Genomic DNA, 22,668 nt, shown 5'->3' with positions numbered 1-22,668 from the left:
ATCTACTGCTAGCAAGTCATCTCACGAGTCGAGAAGTCGAATCTGCAGCACAGCGACCCAGCTCGGACCTTCCAGAATCCAGAAGCAGCTTCCGGGACCAGCCATGGCGACCGCCCCCGCGCCGACCACCGCCGCGCCGGCCCCTCCGGCGGCGGCGGCCGCCGTCCCGTCGCCCTCGGTGCCGCGCGGGCAGGTGGATCTGGTCGACTTCATCGACTGGACCGGCGTCGAGTGCCTCAACCAGGACCCCGCGCACCCCATCGCCAACGCCTTCAAGCAGGTACTGACGGCCGTTCCCGCGATCTCCGTTCCGATCCGGCGGGTTTTAGTTACGCTCGCCTGATCTTTTGGTGGTTTGGCGGTCTCTAGGGTTTCGTAGATTGTCAGTGTATGGGCGGCGCTGTGACGCTTTCCTGTGTATGTTGTTGTCCTTTTGCCGATTTCGGAGGCGATTGCGTTCTGATGGTTGATGGTTTCAGGGCTACAGAGAGGACGATGGGCTGCACCTCGCCAGCGATTCCGACGAGCAGCTGCTCATCTACATCCCATTCATGCAGGTTATCAAGCTGCATTCCGTGCTCTTCAAAGGCCCTGAGGAAGAAGGTGAGATTTCTAACTCACCACTAGGTTGCTAGTAGATGGTACTGTTCTGTACTTCATCCGTTAGGTCTGGGAATGCCAGTAGATGCTAGAACCTCAGTACTCCCTCCGTTCCTAAAAAAAGCTTCTCAACTTTGTCTAGATACGGAGGTATATAGACACATTTAGTTATAGATACATCCGAATCTAGCAAAAGTTGAGCTTCTATTTTTGATACAGAAGGAGTAGTATTTTTCTATATGACCATTAGTTTTTGGCGAGACCCAGTCTTCTAGTATTCATGCTACATAAAAAAAAGTAGGTTATGTATGGTGCGAGTGTGTGCCTGAAACATTGGTTGCTCACATATGTGCAAGAGCCTGCCTGTTCAAATTATAGATTATTTAACTGCATCTATCTCATGTGAATAGTTTGAAAGTCGTCGGCGCATTTATATGCACTTGCTGGATATCTGTACTCTTCAAACAAAACTGTGTTTGGCCTAACTCAGGCAACTTCCTATGATGCATTTCCAACTTTGGCCCTAACACGAATTAGAACATTAAGCACTGTCATGGGTTATTTGCATCCTCTGTCTTTGTTTAAGGAAAGCACAATAGTTGCTCTCTTTCAATGCTTTACGACAATGTATTGCTTGAATTGCTTGGTGGCAAGAATTGCTTCGGACGCTAAACTACATGTTTCACTGTTACTGCTTTTGTTTTGTTCTTTCTTTTCTAGTCTTCTGAATGACATATTTAGTTCTGGTAGAATATCCCCTTTGTTAAACCACGTTCAGTATTTTTCTTTGGTGTTGATGCTTTCTCAAATAGTTATTGCAATAACATATTCTGTCAAAACAGGTCCCAAATCTGTGAAACTCTTCTCCAACAAAGAGCATATGGGTTTCAGGTACGCTACCCTTTAAGTTTTAACCTAGGCTCATTGATACCAACTTTCCAAAAATCTGTTGGCTTTTCCCTTAAGGCTGACTTCAATTTCTTTACTTGATGGCAGCAATGTCAATGACTTTCCACCAAGTGACAGTGTTGACCTATCCTCCAGCCATTTACTAGAAGTATGTTCTTAACAAAATTCAGTCTAGTTTTTTCATACTCTCTTCCTTGATTGCCATGTAGCATCATCAGTTGTTCCTGTTTTAGCTTATGCCTTACCTCAAATTGATGAGCCCTTGCTATTCTTTTCTACAGAGCAAGCCTGTGACGCTAAAGTATGTGAAGTTCCAGAATGTTCGCAGGTATGTACCCCTACCTCTAGCACGCGTGGAACAGGGATTTTGTTAGTGTTATCCTATCCTATTCTTATAACCTCTTTTTTTCCCATTCCAGCTTGACTATGTTTATTGAAGACAATCAAAGCGGAGCTGACATCACACAAATTCAGAAGATTGCGCTTTATGGAACAACGTAAGTTATATTAGCGCTTGTTTCCTAATTTGCACCTGGCGCACATATTGTATTGCTCTTTTAGTTGGATTGCTCAGAATATGGGAGGTTTATGATTCAGTGAAGATAAAAAATAGTTGTAGTCATCATTTCTGAAGCAGGAGTGACTATAGATCTAGAACATCATGGTGCGATACTAAATTTAGAATTACTAGAAGGGAGAGTCAAATTACATATTGAGCTAGTTTTTCAGGTTGTTTAGTTCGTGAGCATTAGTGTTGGACGATAATCATGTCAACTGGATTTGGAACATGTAATCGACTTTTGTGCTTGATGACAGATAACATAATTTAGTGAGACTGCAACTCCTTGCTATTGAACATAGCTATGCATATGTTGGTTCTGTTCTGTCAAGAGAATAGATCCTAGTTATGCAATGAGCATCTGTAGTTTCCTAACATTGAAGCTGCACAACAATCTATTTATATTTTATTATAGATTTTAGTAACATAACAGGATGTATTTTAGAAATAAACGAAATTGAATGGTGAAAGCAATTATCTTACATTTTCCTAACATGGAATGTGCAAGAATTGTGATAGAATTTGTAAAAAAAAACAGTCTGTTCTTATTTCCAGCATCTGAGTGTGCATCAAAATTTGACCTCATAGATATTGCAGACTGAAATGTCCCCTCCCAGAGAACACTTCTGATGGAAATCCGTCGTTACCTGTGATTGACGTGCTAAATTGTGTTTTGCAGCGTGGACACAACAAACATGAAGGACCTGAAGAAGATAGAAGAGCATTAAGCAGTCCCATCTAAGTTAGTGTGTTCCAGTGGGTGTAAACAGTTAACTGTTGGGAAAACTTGTGGTTGATCCTGGCAACTTTGTGCCCCATTTTAAACGTGTGGTATTTAAGGGCTTCATGTCTCTCGGTCTATGCTAGAGCGATTGCCTGTTGGCCTCGTGCAGGCTGCAATTTCAAGTTGGGCTTGTGTCACAAATGAAACGATGTTCCCTCTTCAGGAAATTCATATTCATCTTCTTTTGCCGGGGAATTTGTTGTTTTCAATTTGCTCTGGTCTTGTCTTTGTTCATATTGCCTTAAGTGAAAATGTGCTGAGGCCATAACTGGATTGCCAATGTTTCTCTGTAAATCTCCAGCCATGCAGAACACATAATGTTACACGAGAATGAGAATCCATATATAATCGATCCAGTTTAGCTTACATGTGGCAGAATATCGATGTTGTCTTGCTGCTTATCAATCGCATTCATCTGATCATTTCCTGGGAGTTGTCGTTTTCGATTATGTATCTTTTTTTCATGTTGCCTTGATGACGTGAAATGATAACTCGATTGGCAATATTTTCTGTTAATCAGAGAGCACGTCAGGTTACATCAGAATCTACGTATGATCAAATCTAGTTTAGCATACACGGAGCAGAAGGAGGATGACAATCATCTCTGGCTGGTTTGTATGATCGATCCATCATTCGGCGCCTTCGAGCGCGATGAGGATCGCCCTGAAGAGGTTGATGATGTCGAGGTACAGCGTGATGGACGCCGCAACATACTCGTCGTAGGTGTATCTCTTGATGAGGTTGTCGGTGTCGTAGATGATGAATGCCGAGAAGATGAGCGACGCGATGCAGCCGTAGACCAGCGCCGCCGTCTTGCCCAGGGGGAACAGCACCATGACGAGCGCGTAGATGAAGAGGATGAGGCAGGCGGCGAAGAGGAACGGTCCGAGGAACTCGAAGTCGTGCCCGCGCTTGGCCGCCCAGAAGGTGTAGGCGGTGAGCCCGGCGACGACGACGAGCGTCATGGCGGCCGCCTCGAATATGATCGGCCCTCGCTTGGTGAGGCAGCCCAGCCCCACGGAGGCGCTGATGCAGACGGTGAAGATGAACAGGAACACCAGGTTGATCGGGTGCTTCTGCCGGAAGTACACCATCGGCAGCATTACTGCACATCATAAGCAACCGCATCGATCAATGGCGAGCTAGCTAGAACGCGAGCGGCATTGTTCGTGCCATCGTGAAGCTAGCTAGCTATGTTCGTGCGTGCGTACCGAGGAGGGGGGAGATGAGGATGACGATGAAGGCGGCGAGCGCGGCGAGGGTCTGGGAGAGGAAGAAGTTCCTCACGGCGGGGGTGAGGTACATGGCGCCGGCGACGGCCACCGTGACGAACATCTGCAGCGACACGATGACGTAGACCTTCCGGATGAAGGCCCACCGGAGCTCCGGCGTCTCGATCATGTAGCCGTCGTGCTCCGTCGGGTAGGCCGCCTCCACGTCGTGGTGGTGGTGGTGGTGGTGGTGCTTGTCGTGCTTGCCCATGCCCGGCTACGTACCTCCGGCGCCTCGCTTCTCCAAGCTCGAGGATTGCTCGTGGCGTCCTCGCGAATGGTAGATAGGCTGCGCGAGCCATGGGCGACAAGTCCTTTTTAGAGGTCATGGCCGATTGTCGGCTATGCCTTCCTCTATTCTTGGCTGGTTGCTCGAAACAACGATTTCCTCGTGTCTCCTTTCGAGTCTCCAGCATCTTCCTGATCGCCATCGACAGACAAAATGAAGTTTTAGACGTGAATTTCACTAAATTTAGTATCGAGAAACATGAATTTCACTGAATTGTTATTGGATGCGCCACAATGCCACATGCGCTTAAAGTTTTAACATGAGAGCCAAACGTTTAAAACTTTTTTTGTTTTGGCAAAGTAAGACGTTACTCCATTAGCAACCATGGCCTACATACTAAATCTTTCCACGGGGGGACGCAGAGACTACAAAAGACCATCGGCAAGTAGATAAGAAAGAAGTATGACAGTATCTAACACCGAATAGTGACTAGAAATCTAAGACAACTAGTTGCACATTGTAATTTCTGAAAGAGAGATACTCTCTTCATCCTAGGATGTCTTAGATTTGTTAAAATTTGAATGAACCTAGACACTGTATCTGAGACATCCTTTATGGAAAGAGGGAGTACGTACTAGATTTACAAAAGGGTAGTCCAAATTGCTAGCAAATATTGGTTTAAGATATTGCTTGACTCCTTTAGTGCGATGCATGCTGCTTCAATGTTTGCAGCCAGTATGATAACTGCCTAGTATAGATTTTCCTGGCACCTTTAAAAATGCCTCAGAAAATAATCAGCTGCATAGAGTTTAAGCCTGATCGATCTCTACACTTTGATAATGCAGTCAGACTGCATCCTCTTTTTCCTGAAGAGTTCAGAAAGAATTGGCTTTACAGCCCAGTGGCCTGGCTTGGCGACAAGGTCATTTGCTCAGCAGCCTAGAGATCTCAATGCTAGGTTGTCTGAAGATAAATGGTAGCATTGCGCTGAACTGGCGGTGCAGTCATGCCCGCCCAACACCAACCTTGTAATTCCCTCTCCCTTTCTCTCCAACGCTTGTATGCTTCTTAAATTAGAGCTATATCACAAGATCAAAGCACCCGGATTTTCATATAAAATGGAGCAGTAAAATGAGATACTTTGAATTAAGTTCATGCGTCTTACAACTTCAACCCACCAATACTCATATTTTCATCAATGGAGAAAGTAAACAGACATCGCATATGCTGGAAGTGGGTAAGGGAGATATTGAGACTCCGACAGTATCAAGAGAATTTACTGATAATGACTACATGGATCAGAGGGATTCATGAATTTCTTATATGCACAAGCTAGGTAACTAAATCAAGCAGAGGAGGCCTGGATGCGCTCAGCTATCAGCTGCCCGCAGCACTTGCATAAGAGACAGGAACAGATTGATGATGTCGAGGTAGAGCGACACAGCGGCCCAGATGTACTCATCGTACGAGTAGCGCTTGATGATATTGTCCGTGTCGTAGATGATGTAGCCGCAGAAGATAAGCGATGCGATGCCACCATATATCATGACAGAGAGCTTGCCCAGTGGGAAGAAGATCTGCCAGCAGAAGTGTTATTAATATCATGCACAAACGAACATAACCAAAACAAGTTCTGCAATATTTTCATCTCAATAAGCATATGTTTCAAGATACAGTAGTTAGTGAGAAGGTGCAGCTATCCAACCTGGATTAATGAGAACACCATCAGCACCATAAGAGCCGCAAACAGGAAGGGGCCAAGGAAGTTGAAGTCATGGCCTCTCTTTGCAGCCCAGAAAGTGTAAGCAGTCAAGCTGATCACCACCACCGCTGTGAGAATTGCAGCCTCCAAGATGACTTTTCCTGTTCACACAAAATGCTACAATCAATTTTCTGCATATGACCTATACTGAGTTGATGTGTACTACTCCTGTTGAAGAGTATTAACAAGTCCCAGGGGCCAGGGCACATAAAAACAGGGCAAAAGCACATGAATAATAACCGAGAGTACTTCTGATATTTTCCGAACAAGCACTAACAACTAATTCGAACATCCAATAATCAAATTCATGATAATAATAAAATAATGCAAGAAGGGGATGCCAAAGCCCTCAACAGTCATCAGTTATGCCCCAGCATCAAATCCAAAAAGGTAGGTCTTACAAAATCCGAACATGCAGTGATATCTCAAGTGCTTGGCGAATAGCACCCAACATAATTCGCTCAAAATCAAAGAGTAAACTGAGCATTTTTTAACTAATAACAATTAATTCATTGTTGAGCTCTGAAATATGCCATCTAGAGCACCTCCAACCCCTTCTGACCCCTGGGCTTGGGGAAAGATTTCAACAGGGGGTGCCTTCCACAGAAAATTCGGAGTATTTAAGTAATTTCTCTGGACCTTATATACAGAGCTAAAGTGATTGTATATCAATGGTTGACTGATTGTAGGAATATTTATGACATGCCCGTTACAACATATGCAGGCAGGAAAAATACACAGGTGACTATGTTGCTGTTGAAAAAGGTAGGTCAAAAAAATTCTGTTTCCAAAATGTCAAAAAGCACAACAAGGGTAAAACGTATAAAGGGAAATAAAAACAAAAGGGAACCACTACCAGGCAACCTTACAACAATGGAACACGAAGAAAACTGAAGAAGGATTGATTCTACAGAGGCGCGCTGATATGCACAATGATTCCATGTTGGATGGTACATGATAATATTTCTGAACCATGAAAAGGTTGGCCCTTAATGATAGCACAAAGTTATGAAAGATTAGCAATTATCATAACATGATGGGAAGGGGCAACTAGAACGTCATTTGCTACATTTGCTAAGTTCTCCTGACATATCAGAAAATAGGGCTGTGATAATTATAACATTTATATGTAACAACCTTGAACCTTGAGACAACAAAAACATGCTAGCTATACAAACACAAACAGGATCCTGTAATCAGAAGGGTCTACAAAGTGTTGCATTCTATTATTGCAGCAAGGTTCTGTGTACCAAAGCGCCACACACATAAATATGCTGATGCTTTGCATTCCATGTAGCAATCCAAAATTTCCATGCATGAGATGTTCAACTTATCGAAACACCAGCAACATGTTCTATATGCCTGTGCTGGAAATCAAATCATAGAACAGATTCCCACTGTTAAAAGTGGTTTCAAATCAGTACTATCAGCATAGCTGTTGTTGATGCTCAAAAAAGACCAAACGAAAAACCCATCCATACCGACATATCTAGCACCGTTTGAGTACAGAAACAAGAAATCATAGGATAATGGAGGGAGTGAATAAACCTATTGAGCCCTATTACTGGTGGAACAAAATCCAAGTGTCAATAGTGGCGTCCTTTTAGTTCTATGGTGCACTACCTTAGGGAACTGATCCGAATACTCGTTGGAGCAAATTACAAAACTGACCAACAGGCACATATCTAACAATGATTTCAGTGAGTGATGCAAGCAAGGAAAGGATTCCTAATGAAAACAGTCTATTCGTCGCAATTAAACTAGTATCCCACTAGTTCATATGCTCAATAAATTGAACCATATATTCATCCACAGGTGAGCAACTAACAATGATTGAGTCTATATATTCGTCGCAACTAAACTAGTATCCCACATGCTCAATCAATTGGACCATATGCTTAACTTCATCCACAGGTGAACAACTAACAATGATTAAGTCTATTCGTCGCAATTAAACTAGTATCTATCCCACAAGTTTATATGCTCAATCAATTGAACCATAATATACTTAAAACTTCATCCAGTGGTGAGCAACTAACAATGATTGAGATAGAGCAAGGGAAACGGTCGCTGCATTATTACCGCTGGTGAAGGCGCACGTCATGCCGACGGCGAAGCTGATGGAGACGGTGAAGATGGCGAGCAGGATGAGGTTGACCGGGTGCTTCTGGTGGTAGTAGTGCAGCGGGAACAGCACTGCAGCAGGCACGAACCCAAATCTCCATCAATCAATCGGTCAGGGCGCGCGCGAATTCCAGGAAGAGGGACGGGGTGGGGGGAGGAGGGCGTACCGATGAAGGGGAGGATGAGGAGCGCGATGTAGGCGCCGAGGCCGGCGTTGGAGGACACGAAGAATTCGGATACGGCGGGGACCTTGACGACGAAGCCCGCGACGGCGGCGGTCATGGCGAGCTGGATGGAGAGGATGACGTAGATCTTCTTGATGAGCGCCCAGCGCAGGTCCGGGCTCTCCTCCATCCCCGGGTAGAGCAGCGAGGAGCCGTCGCCGGCCTCCAGGTCCGGCGCCTTCTGGTACGCGAACATCTTCGCGCGCGCGCGGTGGCTAGGGTTTCGGTCGTGGGGAGGTCGTCGGAGGAGGCTGGTGGGGAGAGAAAGCAAATGCTACGGTTCGTTTGGTTGGACACGGAAGAAGAAGACCAACTGCCTCGTCCAGGTCGGTCGGTGCCTTCGCGTGGAAGGTTTGCCGTGCAAGTAAACGCGGGCCCGTTGGATCCGTGGGCTGTACCCGTGAGGTCCGGCCCGACTCGCTGGAGGCCTCTGTCGGCCCACTGGGCCCGTGCGCATCTGTCTGGCCACGTGTCGCCGTCTTCTCTGACGGATCCAGGAGGATAATCCCCACCACCGCTTCCACAAGATCGAGGCCTTCCAGAACCTTCCATTCCCAAAGCGGCTTCCTACCAGTCCCCATCCTTCTCAACTGCTCTCTCTCTCTCTCACGCCCACGCCGTCTGTCGTCCGCTGCGATGAGCCACCGGGCGATGCAACCGGTGAAGGTGGAGAACGGCCACCCCTCCTCGGCGACCGCTGCGGCGGCGGCCAACGGCGGCGCGCCGAGGCCGCTGGAGGGGCTCGCGGACCACGCCGGCCCGACGCCGTTCCTCGCCAAGACCTACGACATGGTCGACGACCCCACCACAGACGCCGTCGTGTCCTGGAGCGCCACCAACAACAGCTTCGTCGTCTGGGACCCGCACCTCTTCGGGACCGTGCTGCTCCCGCGATACTTCAAGCACAACAACTTCTCCAGCTTCGTACGACAGCTCAACACCTACGTAAGTTTTGCCCCCCTCCCCTCCTCCTTGCTGGTCTCGCCCTTTGTATGCTAAAATTAGTGCTCATCACTAAGGCAGAAGAGTTAGGATTGGGTAACATTTGTAGTGAGTATAAGCATTTGATTCTTCACATGTCTCTTGGCTATGGTAATGGAATAACTGGATTGGTTAGCTGGATTGGTTAGCTTGATTGATTAGTATGAATCTATTATGGTATACTTGAACAATTGGCTAAATTGGTCTTCATTTCATAGTTTCCATTTCAATTATAAGATGGCTAACAAGTACCAAGCATTTCCCCACCTTGGGATTACTGAAAAATTCATATATCCAATTTTGCCTCACGCTGCCCTTTTGTCAGCTCTAGCTCAAGGGTTGGCCAGGGGAACAGCGAGCGTTTGATAGATCAAGATAGGTAGGGGGGTGATTGACAGTGGAAGTTACCGGCTACCTGTAACATCGAAGTGCTCGTATAGACATGCACTACCTAGATATCCATCTTTATGGAGGGGGTTTTGATTTTACTCAAGTGATGCTGCAAGATATTGTAGAGATGCGCAACTAGGTACCTAAGAAGAAATAACCAATAGCATGATAGTCGATGCTTGGTAGTTTTCGTGCAATGCAGTGATTCATAAGAACCCACGAATTATCAAAACCAAAGCATGTGAGTAAAATTTTAAACCTACAGAATCAGCTGAATATCAATTTGCGGCGTACCAGCATACGCCAACCTTAGATCCAGCTGGTAGTTTGTGTGCTGTTTTTCTTTTTATGCGGTGGATCAGATAAATACTCGAAATAACCAAGTCGCAAAGCTTGAGTAAATCCCAAACCTACAGAAATAGTTGACTACAATGTGGGAGTTAACGAAATCAAGCTAAAAGTCTAAAATAGTCGTGTTTTAGTTTTTATAAACATGGATAAAATTCAAATTTTCTAAAGCCAGCGAACATAATTTATCATCAGTATATATTTTGGCCAAAAAAGTACAAAAAAATAAAAGACAAAGTTTGTTATAATACCGTCTGTGTTGCCTGTAGCAGCACTGCTGACACTCAGGGATTGTTCTTTTATCCGAGAAACCTGTGGTTGTTGTAAGACCAATTTTCAACTTTTGGGGAGATTTGGGCTATGGTTTAACCTATGTTTTCAAGTTCCTTGACCCTGTTGAGTCTTTGGGGGCATGTGTGCAGTCACCAACCCAATGGTTTCATGGTAGTGTTTCTCCGATTAGGTGTTACACGTTCTAATTAGGCTATCACCTCCATCTTGTGATAAAAATTTCCAGGTTATACTTTATTTGTTTGCCTAGTCTTCCAACTGTGCTTTATTTTACCTTGAGTGAATTTCCGGTTCAATATTGAAGGATTGAGATGAAGAGGAAAGTTGAAAAATAAAGTGAAGAATTAAATCGGCAAATTGAAAAATGTATCAAGTGAACCGAAACCTGTCGGAAAGAGGTAAAGTACATACCGTTCCATCTCTCCACTCCCGCTCTCTTTGTTAGTGTTGTTTATCTGAAATTATTTAAATGGTTAATTTGGTCTTCAGAAGAAATAACTGATAGAATGATAGTCGATACTTGGTAGTCTGTGTGATGTTCTCGTTTTATGCAGTAATTCATAAATAACCTCGAATTATGGCCGACAAAAATTGCAAGTGTGTGAGTGAAATTTTAGACTACGGAATCCGCTGAAACATTAATTTGGAATGTACAAGCATATGATATCCTTAAATCCAACTGGTAGTTCCTTTTATTTTTATGCGGCGGTTCAGAATAATCTTTGAAATAACCAAGCTTCAAAGTTCTTGAGTAAAATCCAAAACTACAGCATTAGTTGATAATTTGGAAGTTAAAAGCATATGATAACCATAAAACAAGCTGAAAGCCTTATATCGTCGTGTTTTCAAATTGAAGATGGAAAATTTTGAAACCTTTGTACCATTTAACGTAATTTATCATCCATATATATTTTGGCAAAAAACAAGAAAGACGAAAGAGAAAGTTTGTTATACTAGTGTCTCTGTTGCCTGTAGCAACACTGCCGATACCGTGGATTGTCCTTTTATCTGAGAAACTTGTGGGTGTTGGATTTTTCTGGATGGTTGTTGCATTCTAAGAGAACCTTGAGATTTTCATATAGGGAGATTTGGGCTATCGGTTAACCTCTATGTTCCCTCTCAAAAAAAAAAGTAAACCTCTATGTTCAATTTTTATTACCTTGTGAAGTCTTTAAGGGCATGTGTGCAGTCGACTAGATGCCACCTCTTACCTTGTGAATTCTTTAAGGGCATGTGTGCAGTCGATTAAAATCTTCCAATTCATAATTCATTTGTTTGCCTTTAGAAATATTTCAATTGATGCTTCATTTTGCCCTGAGTAAACTTCCAGTTTATAGAATATTAAAGGATGAAGATGAAGAGGAAAGTTGACAAATAAAGTGAAGAACTGAAATCAGCAAACTGAAAAATGTATCAAGTGAACTGAAACCTGTCATAAAGAGGTAAATTGGAGATATTCTTACAGTTTCATCTCTCCACACCCTCTCTCTCTTTGTCACTGTTGTTTATCTAAAATTATTTGAATAATTAACTTTCTGTTGGAGAAATTTTATTTGCCTTGTTTAATTTGAATGGTCCATCCAATTTCTAATATGGTTGTTATTGCCTTCGGCAGGGCTTCAGAAAGGTAGATCCCGACAGGTGGGAATTTGCAAATGAAGGATTCTTAAGGGGGCAGAGGCACCTTCTTAAAAATATTAAGCGTCGCAAACCTACGCATGGGTCTCCAAATCAGCAATCTCTTGCCTCCTACCTTGAGGTGGGGCACTTTGGATATGATGGGGAAATGGATCAGTTGAAAAGGGACAAGCAGCTCTTGATGGCTGAAGTGGTGAAGCTCAGGCAGGAGCAACAGAACACAAGGTCAAATCTTCAAGCCATGGAACAGAGGCTGCAAGGAACTGAGCAGAAGCAGCAGCAGATGATGTCCTTCTTGGCACGAGTCATGCAGAATCCTGAATTCATACGCCAGCTGATCTCCCAGAGTGAGATGAGGAAGGAGCTCGAAGAAGCCATCTCTAACAAGAGAAGGCGCCGCATCGATCAGGGACCAGAAGTTGTTGATAGCATAGGCACTGGCTCTAGCCTCGAGCAAGGGTCACAGGTAATGTTTGAGCCGCATGAGCCGGTGGATTCGTTTGTCAATGGCTTTGCACCCGATCTTGAAAGCTCGTCTGTGGGGACGAAAGGAGCCAAAGTGCAACAGGGTGCCACTTCTAGCAGCTCTGGGCAACTGAGAAGCAGGCCCAGTGGGGAGCTGAATGATGATTTCTGGGAGGACCTACTCCATGAAGGGGGGCTCGGTGATGAAGCTGGCAACTCTGTGGATCCAGATGACACGAACTTGTTGCTTTAGAAGATGGACTACCTCAAACTCAAACAACACGAAATCCTTACAGTAGCTTATTTCATTCTAACACATCCCTGCATCTCGGATGATCTTTGCCGCCATGCCTGTAATTATGTCAGCCCAGTAGATTGCTGTGTCTATCATATTATCCTGGTGATGCCTTAATGCTGTCAATACCAATCGCTCGCTTGGGGCCAGCATTATGGTTGTGATGCTTTTAGGAAAGAAGTATATCTATCTGATGCCCATCAACCTGTCTTGCTCTGCAAAGATTATGGTTAGTCTGGGGCTGTATCTTCAGTGTTTCTGTTAGTTAAGAGTCAATTGGTATGTCACTATGAGACGGCAGAATAAGTATCCAGTCAGTACAGTAGTATGGTCTGCCCTTGTGGTTTGCTACAATATTATATATGTAACATGTATATGTGCTACAATATTGTATATGTAACATGTATATGTGTACAGTAGTATGGTCTACCATCTATTTTTACTTTGGCAATTGCACTTGATACTTCCTTTTGGATGATTTGTGATGTATCCTATATTTCCCCACTAAGAATTACTAATTGATATCTAAAGCTTCTCTCATATTAAGCCACTTCATCATAAATTGTATTACCTGTTGGATTTAACTTATGTGCTATTATTTTCTCTCGTATTGCATACTTGCGTATTTCGTGGTAATTTAACTCTTCTTGTCTACCGTCTTTTTTATGTTTTCTTTGCTAGGTTTTATTTAAAAGAAACGGAAAATCATACAGTTTCCTTAGTTTCAGAAAATAAGATATAAATAATCATTTCACACATCTTGCAGTTTATATTGTACGGAGTACTAGTTATTTAGCTAATGAAGAGTTGATCTATGTACACTTATGTTTGTCTTTCATCTGTAATAGTCGAACTAAATACATCCCTTGCAAATCCCGCAGACACACCCTGCGGCATGTACTAGTTATAAACAATTCAATGACTGACGTAATGCTACAGTATTATTTTCCAACAATCAATATGCCATATCAACTGTCAAAGTTGTAGAATAAATTCTTTCAAACTGTCACAGAAGTATCTTTCTTAGAACGGATGTACTACTAGTATAATAATCCTTTCAAACTGTGAATAAATTCTACTTTGACAGCAAGGACACTACATTCCACTTGTTGGTCTTCTCCTGGTCGAATGATATGTATATGCCGGATGGAACGAATGTTCAACAAAATTTCTCATAACAAATCATCTTACATCAAGTGTCACTTGAATTTTTATAACATGGCTCCTAAAATATCAGAAAAGCATGTTTGATCTAGACCCTCTTCTTCCTTGTCTTCTGAGCATTGGATGCAGCGGTGGAAGGCACCGAATTAGAGCAGAGGCCACGCATAATTGCAATCACTGCAAACACAATGTACGGACCATACACCTGAAGCAGCTTCGGTGTTGCCCTTCCTGAGCCCAACAGTTCACCAAGTATCGCGGACTGAAACAGTTGCAATCACTATTAGAAATAAATCGAGATAATCCGTTGAAAGGGGATGATGTTTTAACTGTCACAAGATTGATACGCTATGCTAGTGACTGAAGTTGATGACGCTGAAAAACCTGCTAAACTATTTGATTGTGAAGTAGGAAAGGCAAACCAGTCAATGTAGAATGAAATAAAGTTTTGTGAGTTTAAATTTGTTGCTTAATTTTTTTGGATCGATATCAGTCGTTGCACCGGATCAGAGCATTGATAATACTGAATAAATAAGCATGAAAATAAATCTAGAAATGGCTCTACTGAGAGGCAGAGCAATATCTGCACCAGCTCGAAATGAGACGATGTTCAACGCAGATTACATCGAATGGATGAATTAGCGTGAATTACAAGCGTCATAACTTGAGAAGTATTTCGTTTATCATCGTGCCAGGAGAGTGATATGCTATACTAGTTACTGAAGTTGATGACGCTGAAAACTATTCAACTGAGAAGTAGGAAATGCAACCCAGCCAATGTAGTTTGAAATTAAATTTCCACAGTTCAAACTGGTTGCTCATTTATTTTGGATCGACATCACTCAATCGTTGCCCCGGATCAGAATATTCATACTGAATAAGTAAGCATGAACATACATCTAGAAAATAGAAATGACTCTACTGAGAGGCAAAGCAATCTCTGCACTAGCTAGAATTAACGGTGTTCAGCCCAGATCAAATCGAAGAAATGGACTAGCGCGAACTACAAGCGTCATGACTGAAGAACTACTCACGTATTTCATTTCATTCGTCCTAAAATTCTGAATTTATCATCGCGCCAGGAGCCACGCGTCGATGGATCCGTGAAGTTGGCCTCTGCGCCTCACAGATCCGAAGCAGAGGCCGTGTCAGATCAGGGAGAATAGCGCGGAAGATTGAGTTACCATGGAGGTGAGGGTGGTGACGCCGGCCATGAGGGAGGTGGTGGCGGCCCAGCGGCGACGGGTGAGGACGCCGTAGAGGGTGGCGACGGCGAGTGGCCAGAGGAAGGCGAGCTCGAGCCAGAAGAGGCCGCGGAGGAAGGCCGGCGGGTTGGCCATGAGGTAGTCGCCGAACTCGGCGGCGTACCACCGCTTGAGGTCCCGCAGCGGCGCCGGGTAGAGAGTGTGCGGGAGGAGGGACTGCCCGTCGATCAGCGGGGCCGCCACCACGATGGTGAGGGTGAACAGGACGACCACCGCGTCCGCCACCGCCGAGACGACGCCCATTGCTGCGTGCCGGCGTGGGTGCGTGTGCTTGGTCGTGGCCTCGTGGCTGCGCTCGACTACCGGATGAGATCTCGGACAGGTTTAAGTACATTTTCTTGTCTGGTTCTGGTAAAATGCCATGGTCTACCTTTGCGGCCTGAAGATACGTTGTGGGAAAATGGGATATAATTAATTTTTGAAATGAAATACTACCTCTGTTTCAAGGAATAAGACGCCCTCGTTTTACGTGTTTTTTTGGTTGACCAAGAATTACTTCAAATAGATAAAAATTGTTTGTATGAAATTAGTATCTTAAAAAGTGTTTTTAATACGAATCCAACGATACTAATTACATATAATATAATCAAGATATTGTTGCTCAATTTTTATGGTCAAAGTTCGTCTTGAAATGCTCGTGCACCTTATTCCTTAAAACGGAGGTAGTATGGCTGTAAAGCGAATCAGAGGGTATGTTTCAGGCGGCCTGTAACTACTCCAAACTAGTGGAAGCAACTAATAAGAACTAATTTTATAGTAATCTTGTAGTGTAAATCCTATAGGGATAAAATATTAGGTCATACCTTATGAAAATTTTCTTTTGACACAATCAAACAAAACTCATTTTTCTATAGGATTTAACTAGCCATGATATCTCAATTCTATGCTTTTCCTATTCCTATAATTTTCCCATCCTATAGATCAAAGGAGCCCTAAGTGTTCTTACTAGTTTATGAGCAACATGTTACATCCTACATTTTTTCATGCATGAAAATGATATGCACAGATATACATGTCATATGTTCTGGAATTTTCGATATTTTAATCATATTTTTATGTTGGATTTTTCGCCAAACCAAATAAAGACATAGATCCCACAGGTAAAAGCACAAAGAACATTGTGTGCATAATATAAAATAGGTTTGTTCTTCCTTCATTCCGGTAATTTATCATTGATATTTAATGTTCTTACTACATATATATTGTCCATCTCCTTTTGATACTGTTCTTTCTCTTTTTCTGATTTATGTAGCTTTGTGTTTGACATAGGAGTTGTTGCTTACAGCCTATAAGAATTCTCGGTTTTCTCCTTTCTCGAGAGTCTTGTTGTTTTGTTTTTTGCTACGCTGTTCCATCAATAAATTCTAAAGGACAATACAAACGTGAATATAGGTGTATGTATTGCAAGGAGCTCCAACTACCTCGGCACCACGCCACTGTCATAGGTACTTATTTGTTTCCTCTCTTTGATGCCTTCGTTATTATAAAGCCAACTCTGATTCTCCGAAGTAAGGGCATCTCCAGCTGCGCGACGCATTTTAACGTCCGCGCGCATCCGTTTGCGTCGGCCGAAATGGTCGAAATCGACCGCGCGTCCGTTTGCGTCGTGGGGGGGGGGGTGCTCCAGTGGCACGACGTATTTTTTGGCCAAATAATTTTTTTTAACATGAAAACATAATTTACATAGTTAAAAAAAAACTCCTAAACGCGTGCGCCTACTGCTGCTCTTCGTCGCTGTCGAGCACGATGAGGTCCGGTATCACCCACGGCCAGTAGCCTTCCGGGGGAGCGTACGTCGGGCGCGCCGCCCGTGCTGGAGGTGGAGGTGGAGGTGGAGGCGGAGGCGCCCAGGGCTGCGGCTATGGCGGCGGTGGAGGCGCCCAGGGCTGCGGCTGTGGCGGCGATGGAGGCGCCCAGGGATACGGCTGTGGCGGCGGTGGAGGAGGCGCCCAGGGATGCGGCTGCGGAGGAGGAGCCCAGGGGTTGTACGGCGGCGGTTGTGGCGCCGCCGAGTCCTGTAGCGCCAGTCGAAGGGCTTCATCCTCCGACAGGCCCGGCGGCATGACGCCGGTGGCGTAGCGTGGCAGCGGCGGCTGCACAGGCGCGTCGTTCTCGGAGACGAGGACGCCGACCTTCGCCATCTCGTTGCCCGTCATGTTCTCCGGGAACTCGAAATTGCGGCCCTCCACCATGGCCTGCTGCCATTTGTGGAAGACGGCCGCGACGTAGTCGTCGCTGTCGTCCTTCACCTCGTTGTGGTAGGCGAGCCCCTCGATGTAGTCGTCGTCGTCGTGGTCGTCGCGGTCGTCGTCGTTGTCGTTGTACTGCGCGCGCGTCGGTGCCTGCTAACGACGCGTCGGCGCCTGCTGACGACGCGTCGGCGCCTCCTGTCTTCGTGGACGAGTCGGCGGTGCAGCCGCTAAGGGAAAATCTCAGTCGCCCATGAAGCCCACCCTTCTTCTCCTATCCGTCTTGGTCGACAGATACGTACGCCAACTTTTCGAGTCGATGGCGTACGCCGGATCGGCGCCGAGGTCCGGCGGCAGGTACCGCCTCCTTCGCCGGATCTCCGCGGTCCGATCAGGCTCGCGCGCAGGGACTGGAGGGATAGGCACCCGGCGGCAGCTGAGCCGCCAGCCGCCAGGCAGTTGCACGCCGGACCAGGCATCGTCGCACGACATCCATTTGCCGTGCATGAGCCTCTCCACCGTGACGGGGAGCGGCACCCTCTTGCTGCCGCTGCCGGGCGCCTCGAAGTCGTTCTTCTTCTTCCCCATGGTGTTGCGGCGATGGTGGTGCGAGTGGAGGTGTGGGCGAAGGAGGAACGTGGCCGGTGGACTTTTAAGGGCGGCCGCGCGCGGGATACGATGCCATTGAAGACGCCGCAGAAGCCCAGCCGCCGCCCGCCAGTGCGCGCGCAGAACAGGCAGCCGCGCCATTGATGGCGAAGCCTGCGGCGCAGACGCGGAAGCGCTGACCGCCGAAGCGATGCCCTCGATGCAGACTCGCTGCCAGGCGGGCCCGGTGGAGACGCGAGTTGACACTTTGCGCATCCGCGCAGCATCCGAAGAGACGCAAACATGGCGCATATTTGGGCCAGCTTTGCGTCTCCGCGGACGGCCCGATCACTTTGCGTCGCGCCGCTGGAGGTGGTGCCAGACGCATTTCGGTCAAGGCGGACGCAAACGGTTGCTCAACGTCCGTTTGCGTCGCGCCGCTGGAGATGCCCTAAGGCTGATTTTGTATTTAGGGAATCAATTCATAGGTGCCAGAAAGTAGTTAATATATTGGTCTTTACCTTCTATACTCTGATTCGAAAAAATTATTCTTAATGTACAACTCTGTTGGAGATATGCCCAAGAGGCAATAATAAATTAGTTATTGTTATATCTTATTGTTCATGATAAATGTTAACATTTCATGCTATAATTGTATTAACCGAAACATTGATACATGTGTGTCATGTAAACAACAAGGAGTCCCTAGTAAGCCTCTTGTATAACTAGCTTGTTGATTAATGGATGATCATGGTTTCGTGATCATGAACATTGGATGTTATTAATAACAAGGTTATGTCATTAGGTGAATGATATAATGGACACACACCCAAATAAGCGTAGCATAAGATCAAGTCATTAAGTTCAATTTGCTATAAGCTTTCAATACATAGTTGTCTAAGTCCTTCGACCATGAGATCATGTAAATCACTTACACCGGAAGGGTACTTTGATTACATCAAACGCCATTGCGTAAATGGGTGGTTATAAAGATGGGATTAAGTATTTGGAAAGTGTGAGTTGAGGCATATGGATCAATAGTGGGATTTGTCCATCCTGACGATGGATAGATATACTCTGGGCCCTCTCGGTGGAATGTCATCTGATTAGCTTGCAAGCATATGAATAGTTCATAAGAGATCACATACCACGGTACGAGTAAAGAGTACTTGTTGGTAACGAGGTTGAACAAGGTATGGAGATACCGATGATCGAACCTCGGACAAGTAAAATATCGCGTGACAAAGGGAATCGGCATCGTATGTAATTGGTTCAATCGATCACTAAGTCATCATTGAATATGTGGGAGCCATTATGGATCTCTAGATCCCGCTATTGGTTATTGCTCGGAGAGGAGTCTCGACCATGTCTGCATAGTTCGCGAACCGTAGGGTGACGCGCTTAAGGTTCGATGTTGCATAAGTAGGTTCGGAATATGAGTTGGAGTCCGAAGTTTTTGTTCGGAGTCTCGGATGGGATCCGGGACATCACGAGGAGGTCCGGAATGGTCCGGAGAATAAGATTCATATATGGGAAGTCATTTTCCGGGGTTCGGGAAAAAGTCCGGTGTTTTGACCGGAGCTTCTAGAAGGTTCTAGAGGGCCACCGAGTGGGCCCACCACCCCGGGAGAGGCCACATAGGCGCCACATGGCATAGTGGGTCCTGCCCACCATGACATGTGGGCCCGAGCCGCCCCTTAGAGATAAGATCTATCTCTAGTTTAAATGGTTTAAATCTAGAGATAAGATCTATCTCCTAAAATAAATGGTTTAAATTAGGAGATAAGGGGGAATACTTGGGGGAGGAGTTCCCCCCCCCCCATGTGGCCGGCCAAAGGGGGTACGTGGGCCCTAGGGGAAACCCTAGTCCGACCCCCACCTATATAAAGAGGGGAGGGGGTGGCCGGCCAAGGCACCCCATCCGAAACCCCAGCCGCCCCCTCTCTTCCTCCTCCATATGCTGCCGCGAGGCTTAGGCGAAGCCCTGCGGCAATTCTTCTCCACCACCACCACCACGCCGTCGTGCTGCTTGGGATTCCTTGGAGATCTACCACACCTCCGCTGCCCGCTCGGAATGGGGAGAGGAAGGGCTTCATCGACACCGTACGCGCGACCGAGTACGGAAGTGCTGCCGGATTGCAGCACTGGGGATGATCGTCTACATCAACAACGAGATCTGATCTCGTAGGCTTTGGAAATCTTCAAGGGTTAGTATCTTATCAATCTCGTTGCTTCGATCTTGTAGATTAGATCTTGGGTGTTCCATAGATTAGATCTTGGATTTATTCGTCTTGCGGTAGGAAATTTTTTGTTTTCTATGCTACGAACCCCATCAGTGGTATCAGAGCCATGTCTATGCATAGATATGTTGCACGAGTAGAACACAATGGTTTTGTGGGCGTTGATGCTTTTGTTGCTTTAGTTTGTGCACTTTGCATCTTGCGGGATGGTGGGATGAAGCGGCCCGGGCTAACTTTACATTACCGCGTCTCATGAGACTTGCTCCACGCTTGACATGCAACTTGTATTGCATAAGTGGCTTTGCGGGTGTCTGTCTCTCCCACCATAGTGAAGATTCCAATTTGCACTTTCTATTGTCAACACTAGTATCACCGTTGTGGTACATGTTCGTAGGTAGATTGGATCTCACTCGAAAACCCTAAACCACGTAAAATATGCAAACCAAATTAGAGGCGTCTAACTTGTTTTTGCAGGGTTTGGTGATGTGATATGGCCATGATGTGATGATCATTATATTTGATGTATGAGATGTTCATTATTGTATTATGGCAACCGGCATGAGCCTAATGGTTGTCTTTAATTTTTGTTAAAGACCTGCGTGTCTATTCATCATGTAATAGCTTTATTTCAAGTAGTTGTCATAGTAGCTATAAGTGATGGACAACCATGAAGCGGTGCCATGGACCTTGGTGCAATGCTGGTGATGATGGAGATCATGCTCATGTGCTTTGGAGATGGAGATCAAAAGCAGAAGAAGAAAGGCCATATCATATCACATATTATGAATTGCATGTGATGTTAATCCTTTATGCATCTTATCTTGCTTAGATCACGACGGTAGCATTATAAGATGATCCCTCACATTAATATCAAGATAATAAAGTGTTCTCCCCTCGTATGCACCGTTGCTACAGTTCGTCGTCTCGAAGCATCTCGTGATGATCGGATGTGATAGATTCTACGTTCACATACAACGGGTGTAAGCCATGTTGCACACGCGGAAATACTTGGGTTTGCTTGACGAGCCTAGCATGTACAGACATGGCCTCGGGACAACGGAAACCGAAAGGTTGAACACGAGTCATATGGATGATATGATCAACATGTTGATGTTCACCATTGAAACTACATCATCTCACGTGATGATCGGTTTTGGTGTAGTGGATGTGGATCGTGTGCCACTTAACAACTATGAGGGATGTTGTATTAAGTGGGAGTTCATTAGTAATTAGATTAAAAAATGAACTAATTATCATGAACATAGTCTGAATAGTATTTTGAATTAAATTTGTAGAATTGACATCCGTTATCTATCATGCGCTAGTCTTGTAATTGAGATAGAAATACTGTTAAGTCTGACAAGTAACTTTACGGACTGGTACCGTATTGTTAAAGAATCAAGATATGATTAAGTCCTAATGCAAACTTTTAGTAAACCTCACATTGATGATTCAAAGAGCAATGGTTTCAATTAGTACCTTAAATCATCTTGTCTCCGTGAAACTTGAAGTTCAAATCCGTTTGAAAAGTAAGGAGCTGAAAATTTTGTTTTCAGAAATAAGCAAGGTATGAGATATATATGATATCTAAGACCCTATTGCAAGGTGATAGAATATAATTTGGTGAGACTACATAAACTCATAAGTTTTATGGGAATGTACGAAGGTTGAAAACGCTGGGCGTCTCAATCCTCCAACTAGTTGGGCACTAACGATATTCGCATATCCATGAAGTGATCGTCCTTAGTATGCACCGTTGCTAAGACTCGTCGCTTCGAAGCATCTCATGATGATCGGGTGTTATAGATTCTACGTGTGCATACAACGGGTGCAAGCCAGATTTGCACATGCGAATACTAAGGTTAAACTTTACGAGCCTAGCATGTACAGACATGGTCTTGGAAAGTCGTCATGATTTGATAAAATTATGAGTGAAATTGTTCATTACATTAAAAGGTTACTAATAGTGAAATCTAGAACACTTGTCATGTGATGATCAAACTTCAAGGTAAGAACCTCAAGGTTATTGGTATTTGACCAATGTACCTAGAAGTTATTGAAGGTGAAGTGTTTTCTAAAAATGAGGAAAGCTAAAAGAGAAACTACAAAAGATTTGTGGCATAAAGAAAAGAAAAGACTAGAAAGTCTAGCTCAGGTGTATATAAATGATATACATGTTATGAATGTATTCCTTGTTTGGTCACACAATGAAATTCTTGAGTATTTGTACCATATTGGTTGGTATGAGGTGTCATACAAAACAACGCAATACAAGAATACAATGGCCTAAGTGACTGACAAGGAATATGGTAGGAATGCACGTCTGGAACAAAATAAAGTGTTATTGTGTTC

At 44.8% G+C, this 22,668-nt stretch overlaps 5 protein-coding genes across 5 annotated transcripts; 2 read left to right on the top strand and 3 right to left on the bottom strand.

Moving 5' to 3' along the window:
* Positions 1–73: 73 nt before the first annotated feature.
* LOC124700875 (PITH domain-containing protein At3g04780-like) lies at positions 74–3,218 on the top strand. The gene is made up of 7 exons (XM_047232934.1): positions 74–280; positions 480–603; positions 1,443–1,491; positions 1,597–1,657; positions 1,791–1,837; positions 1,929–2,006; positions 2,748–3,218. Exons 1-7 carry the CDS (start codon positions 104–106, stop codon positions 2,794–2,796), a joined length of 585 nt encoding a protein of 194 aa, XP_047088890.1. The 5' UTR covers positions 74–103; the 3' UTR covers positions 2,797–3,218.
* Positions 3,219–3,481: 263 nt separating this feature from the next.
* Positions 3,482–4,253, bottom strand: LOC124701364 (protein LIFEGUARD 4-like). Its single transcript, XM_047233419.1, has 2 exons — positions 4,064–4,253; positions 3,482–3,957 (listed from the first exon to the last, which is right to left on the bottom strand). Exons 1-2 carry the CDS (start codon positions 4,251–4,253, stop codon positions 3,482–3,484), a joined length of 666 nt encoding a protein of 221 aa, XP_047089375.1.
* A 1,218-nt stretch (positions 4,254–5,471) lies between these two features.
* Positions 5,472–8,697, bottom strand: LOC124700874 (protein LIFEGUARD 2-like). Its single transcript, XM_047232933.1, has 4 exons — positions 8,406–8,697; positions 8,197–8,310; positions 6,058–6,215; positions 5,472–5,929 (listed from the first exon to the last, which is right to left on the bottom strand). Exons 1-4 carry the CDS (start codon positions 8,656–8,658, stop codon positions 5,723–5,725), a joined length of 732 nt encoding a protein of 243 aa, XP_047088889.1. The 5' UTR covers positions 8,659–8,697; the 3' UTR covers positions 5,472–5,722.
* Positions 8,698–9,087: 390 nt separating this feature from the next.
* LOC124704583 (heat stress transcription factor A-2e-like) lies at positions 9,088–13,001 on the top strand. Its single transcript, XM_047236857.1, has 2 exons — positions 9,088–9,407; positions 12,088–13,001. Exons 1-2 carry the CDS (start codon positions 9,099–9,101, stop codon positions 12,826–12,828), a joined length of 1,050 nt encoding a protein of 349 aa, XP_047092813.1. The 5' UTR covers positions 9,088–9,098; the 3' UTR covers positions 12,829–13,001.
* Positions 13,002–14,122: 1,121 nt separating this feature from the next.
* LOC124700873 (sigma intracellular receptor 2-like) lies at positions 14,123–15,542 on the bottom strand. Its single transcript, XM_047232932.1, has 2 exons — positions 15,219–15,542; positions 14,123–14,296 (listed from the first exon to the last, which is right to left on the bottom strand). Exons 1-2 carry the CDS (start codon positions 15,540–15,542, stop codon positions 14,123–14,125), a joined length of 498 nt encoding a protein of 165 aa, XP_047088888.1.
* Positions 15,543–22,668: the final 7,126 nt, after the last annotated feature.

Source organism: Lolium rigidum, chromosome 3, assembly GCF_022539505.1.
Source record: "Lolium rigidum isolate FL_2022 chromosome 3, APGP_CSIRO_Lrig_0.1, whole genome shotgun sequence".
Lineage (NCBI taxonomy): Eukaryota > Viridiplantae > Streptophyta > Magnoliopsida > Poales > Poaceae > Lolium > Lolium rigidum.
This window is presented reverse-complemented; position numbering and strand designations above follow the sequence as displayed.

Coding starts and splice junctions, on each gene's coding strand:
- LOC124700875 (XM_047232934.1), top strand. CDS start 104: ATGGCGACCGCCCCCGCGCCGACCACCGCCGCGCCGGCCCCTCCGGCG. Junction 281..479: donor TCGCCAACGCCTTCAAGCAG/GTACTGACGGCC, acceptor TGATGGTTTCAG/GGCTACAGAGAGGACGATGG. Junction 2,007..2,747: donor ATTGCGCTTTATGGAACAAC/GTAAGTTATATT, acceptor TGTGTTTTGCAG/CGTGGACACAACAAACATGA.
- LOC124700874 (XM_047232933.1), bottom strand. CDS start 8,658: ATGTTCGCGTACCAGAAGGCGCCGGACCTGGAGGCCGGCGACGGCTCC. Junction 8,311..8,405: donor CCTCATCCTCCCCTTCATCG/GTACGCCCTCCT, acceptor TGCCTGCTGCAG/TGCTGTTCCCGCTGCACTAC. Junction 5,930..6,057: donor TGGTGTTCTCATTAATCCAG/GTTGGATAGCTG, acceptor TTCTGCTGGCAG/ATCTTCTTCCCACTGGGCAA.
- LOC124700873 (XM_047232932.1), bottom strand. CDS start 15,542: ATGGGCGTCGTCTCGGCGGTGGCGGACGCGGTGGTCGTCCTGTTCACC. Junction 14,297..15,218: donor TCACCACCCTCACCTCCATG/GTAACTCAATCT, acceptor CAACTGTTTCAG/TCCGCGATACTTGGTGAACT.
- LOC124704583 (XM_047236857.1), top strand. CDS start 9,099: ATGAGCCACCGGGCGATGCAACCGGTGAAGGTGGAGAACGGCCACCCC. Junction 9,408..12,087: donor TACGACAGCTCAACACCTAC/GTAAGTTTTGCC, acceptor TGCCTTCGGCAG/GGCTTCAGAAAGGTAGATCC.
- LOC124701364 (XM_047233419.1), bottom strand. CDS start 4,253: ATGATCGAGACGCCGGAGCTCCGGTGGGCCTTCATCCGGAAGGTCTAC. Junction 3,958..4,063: donor CCTCATCTCCCCCCTCCTCG/GTACGCACGCAC, acceptor TATGATGTGCAG/TAATGCTGCCGATGGTGTAC.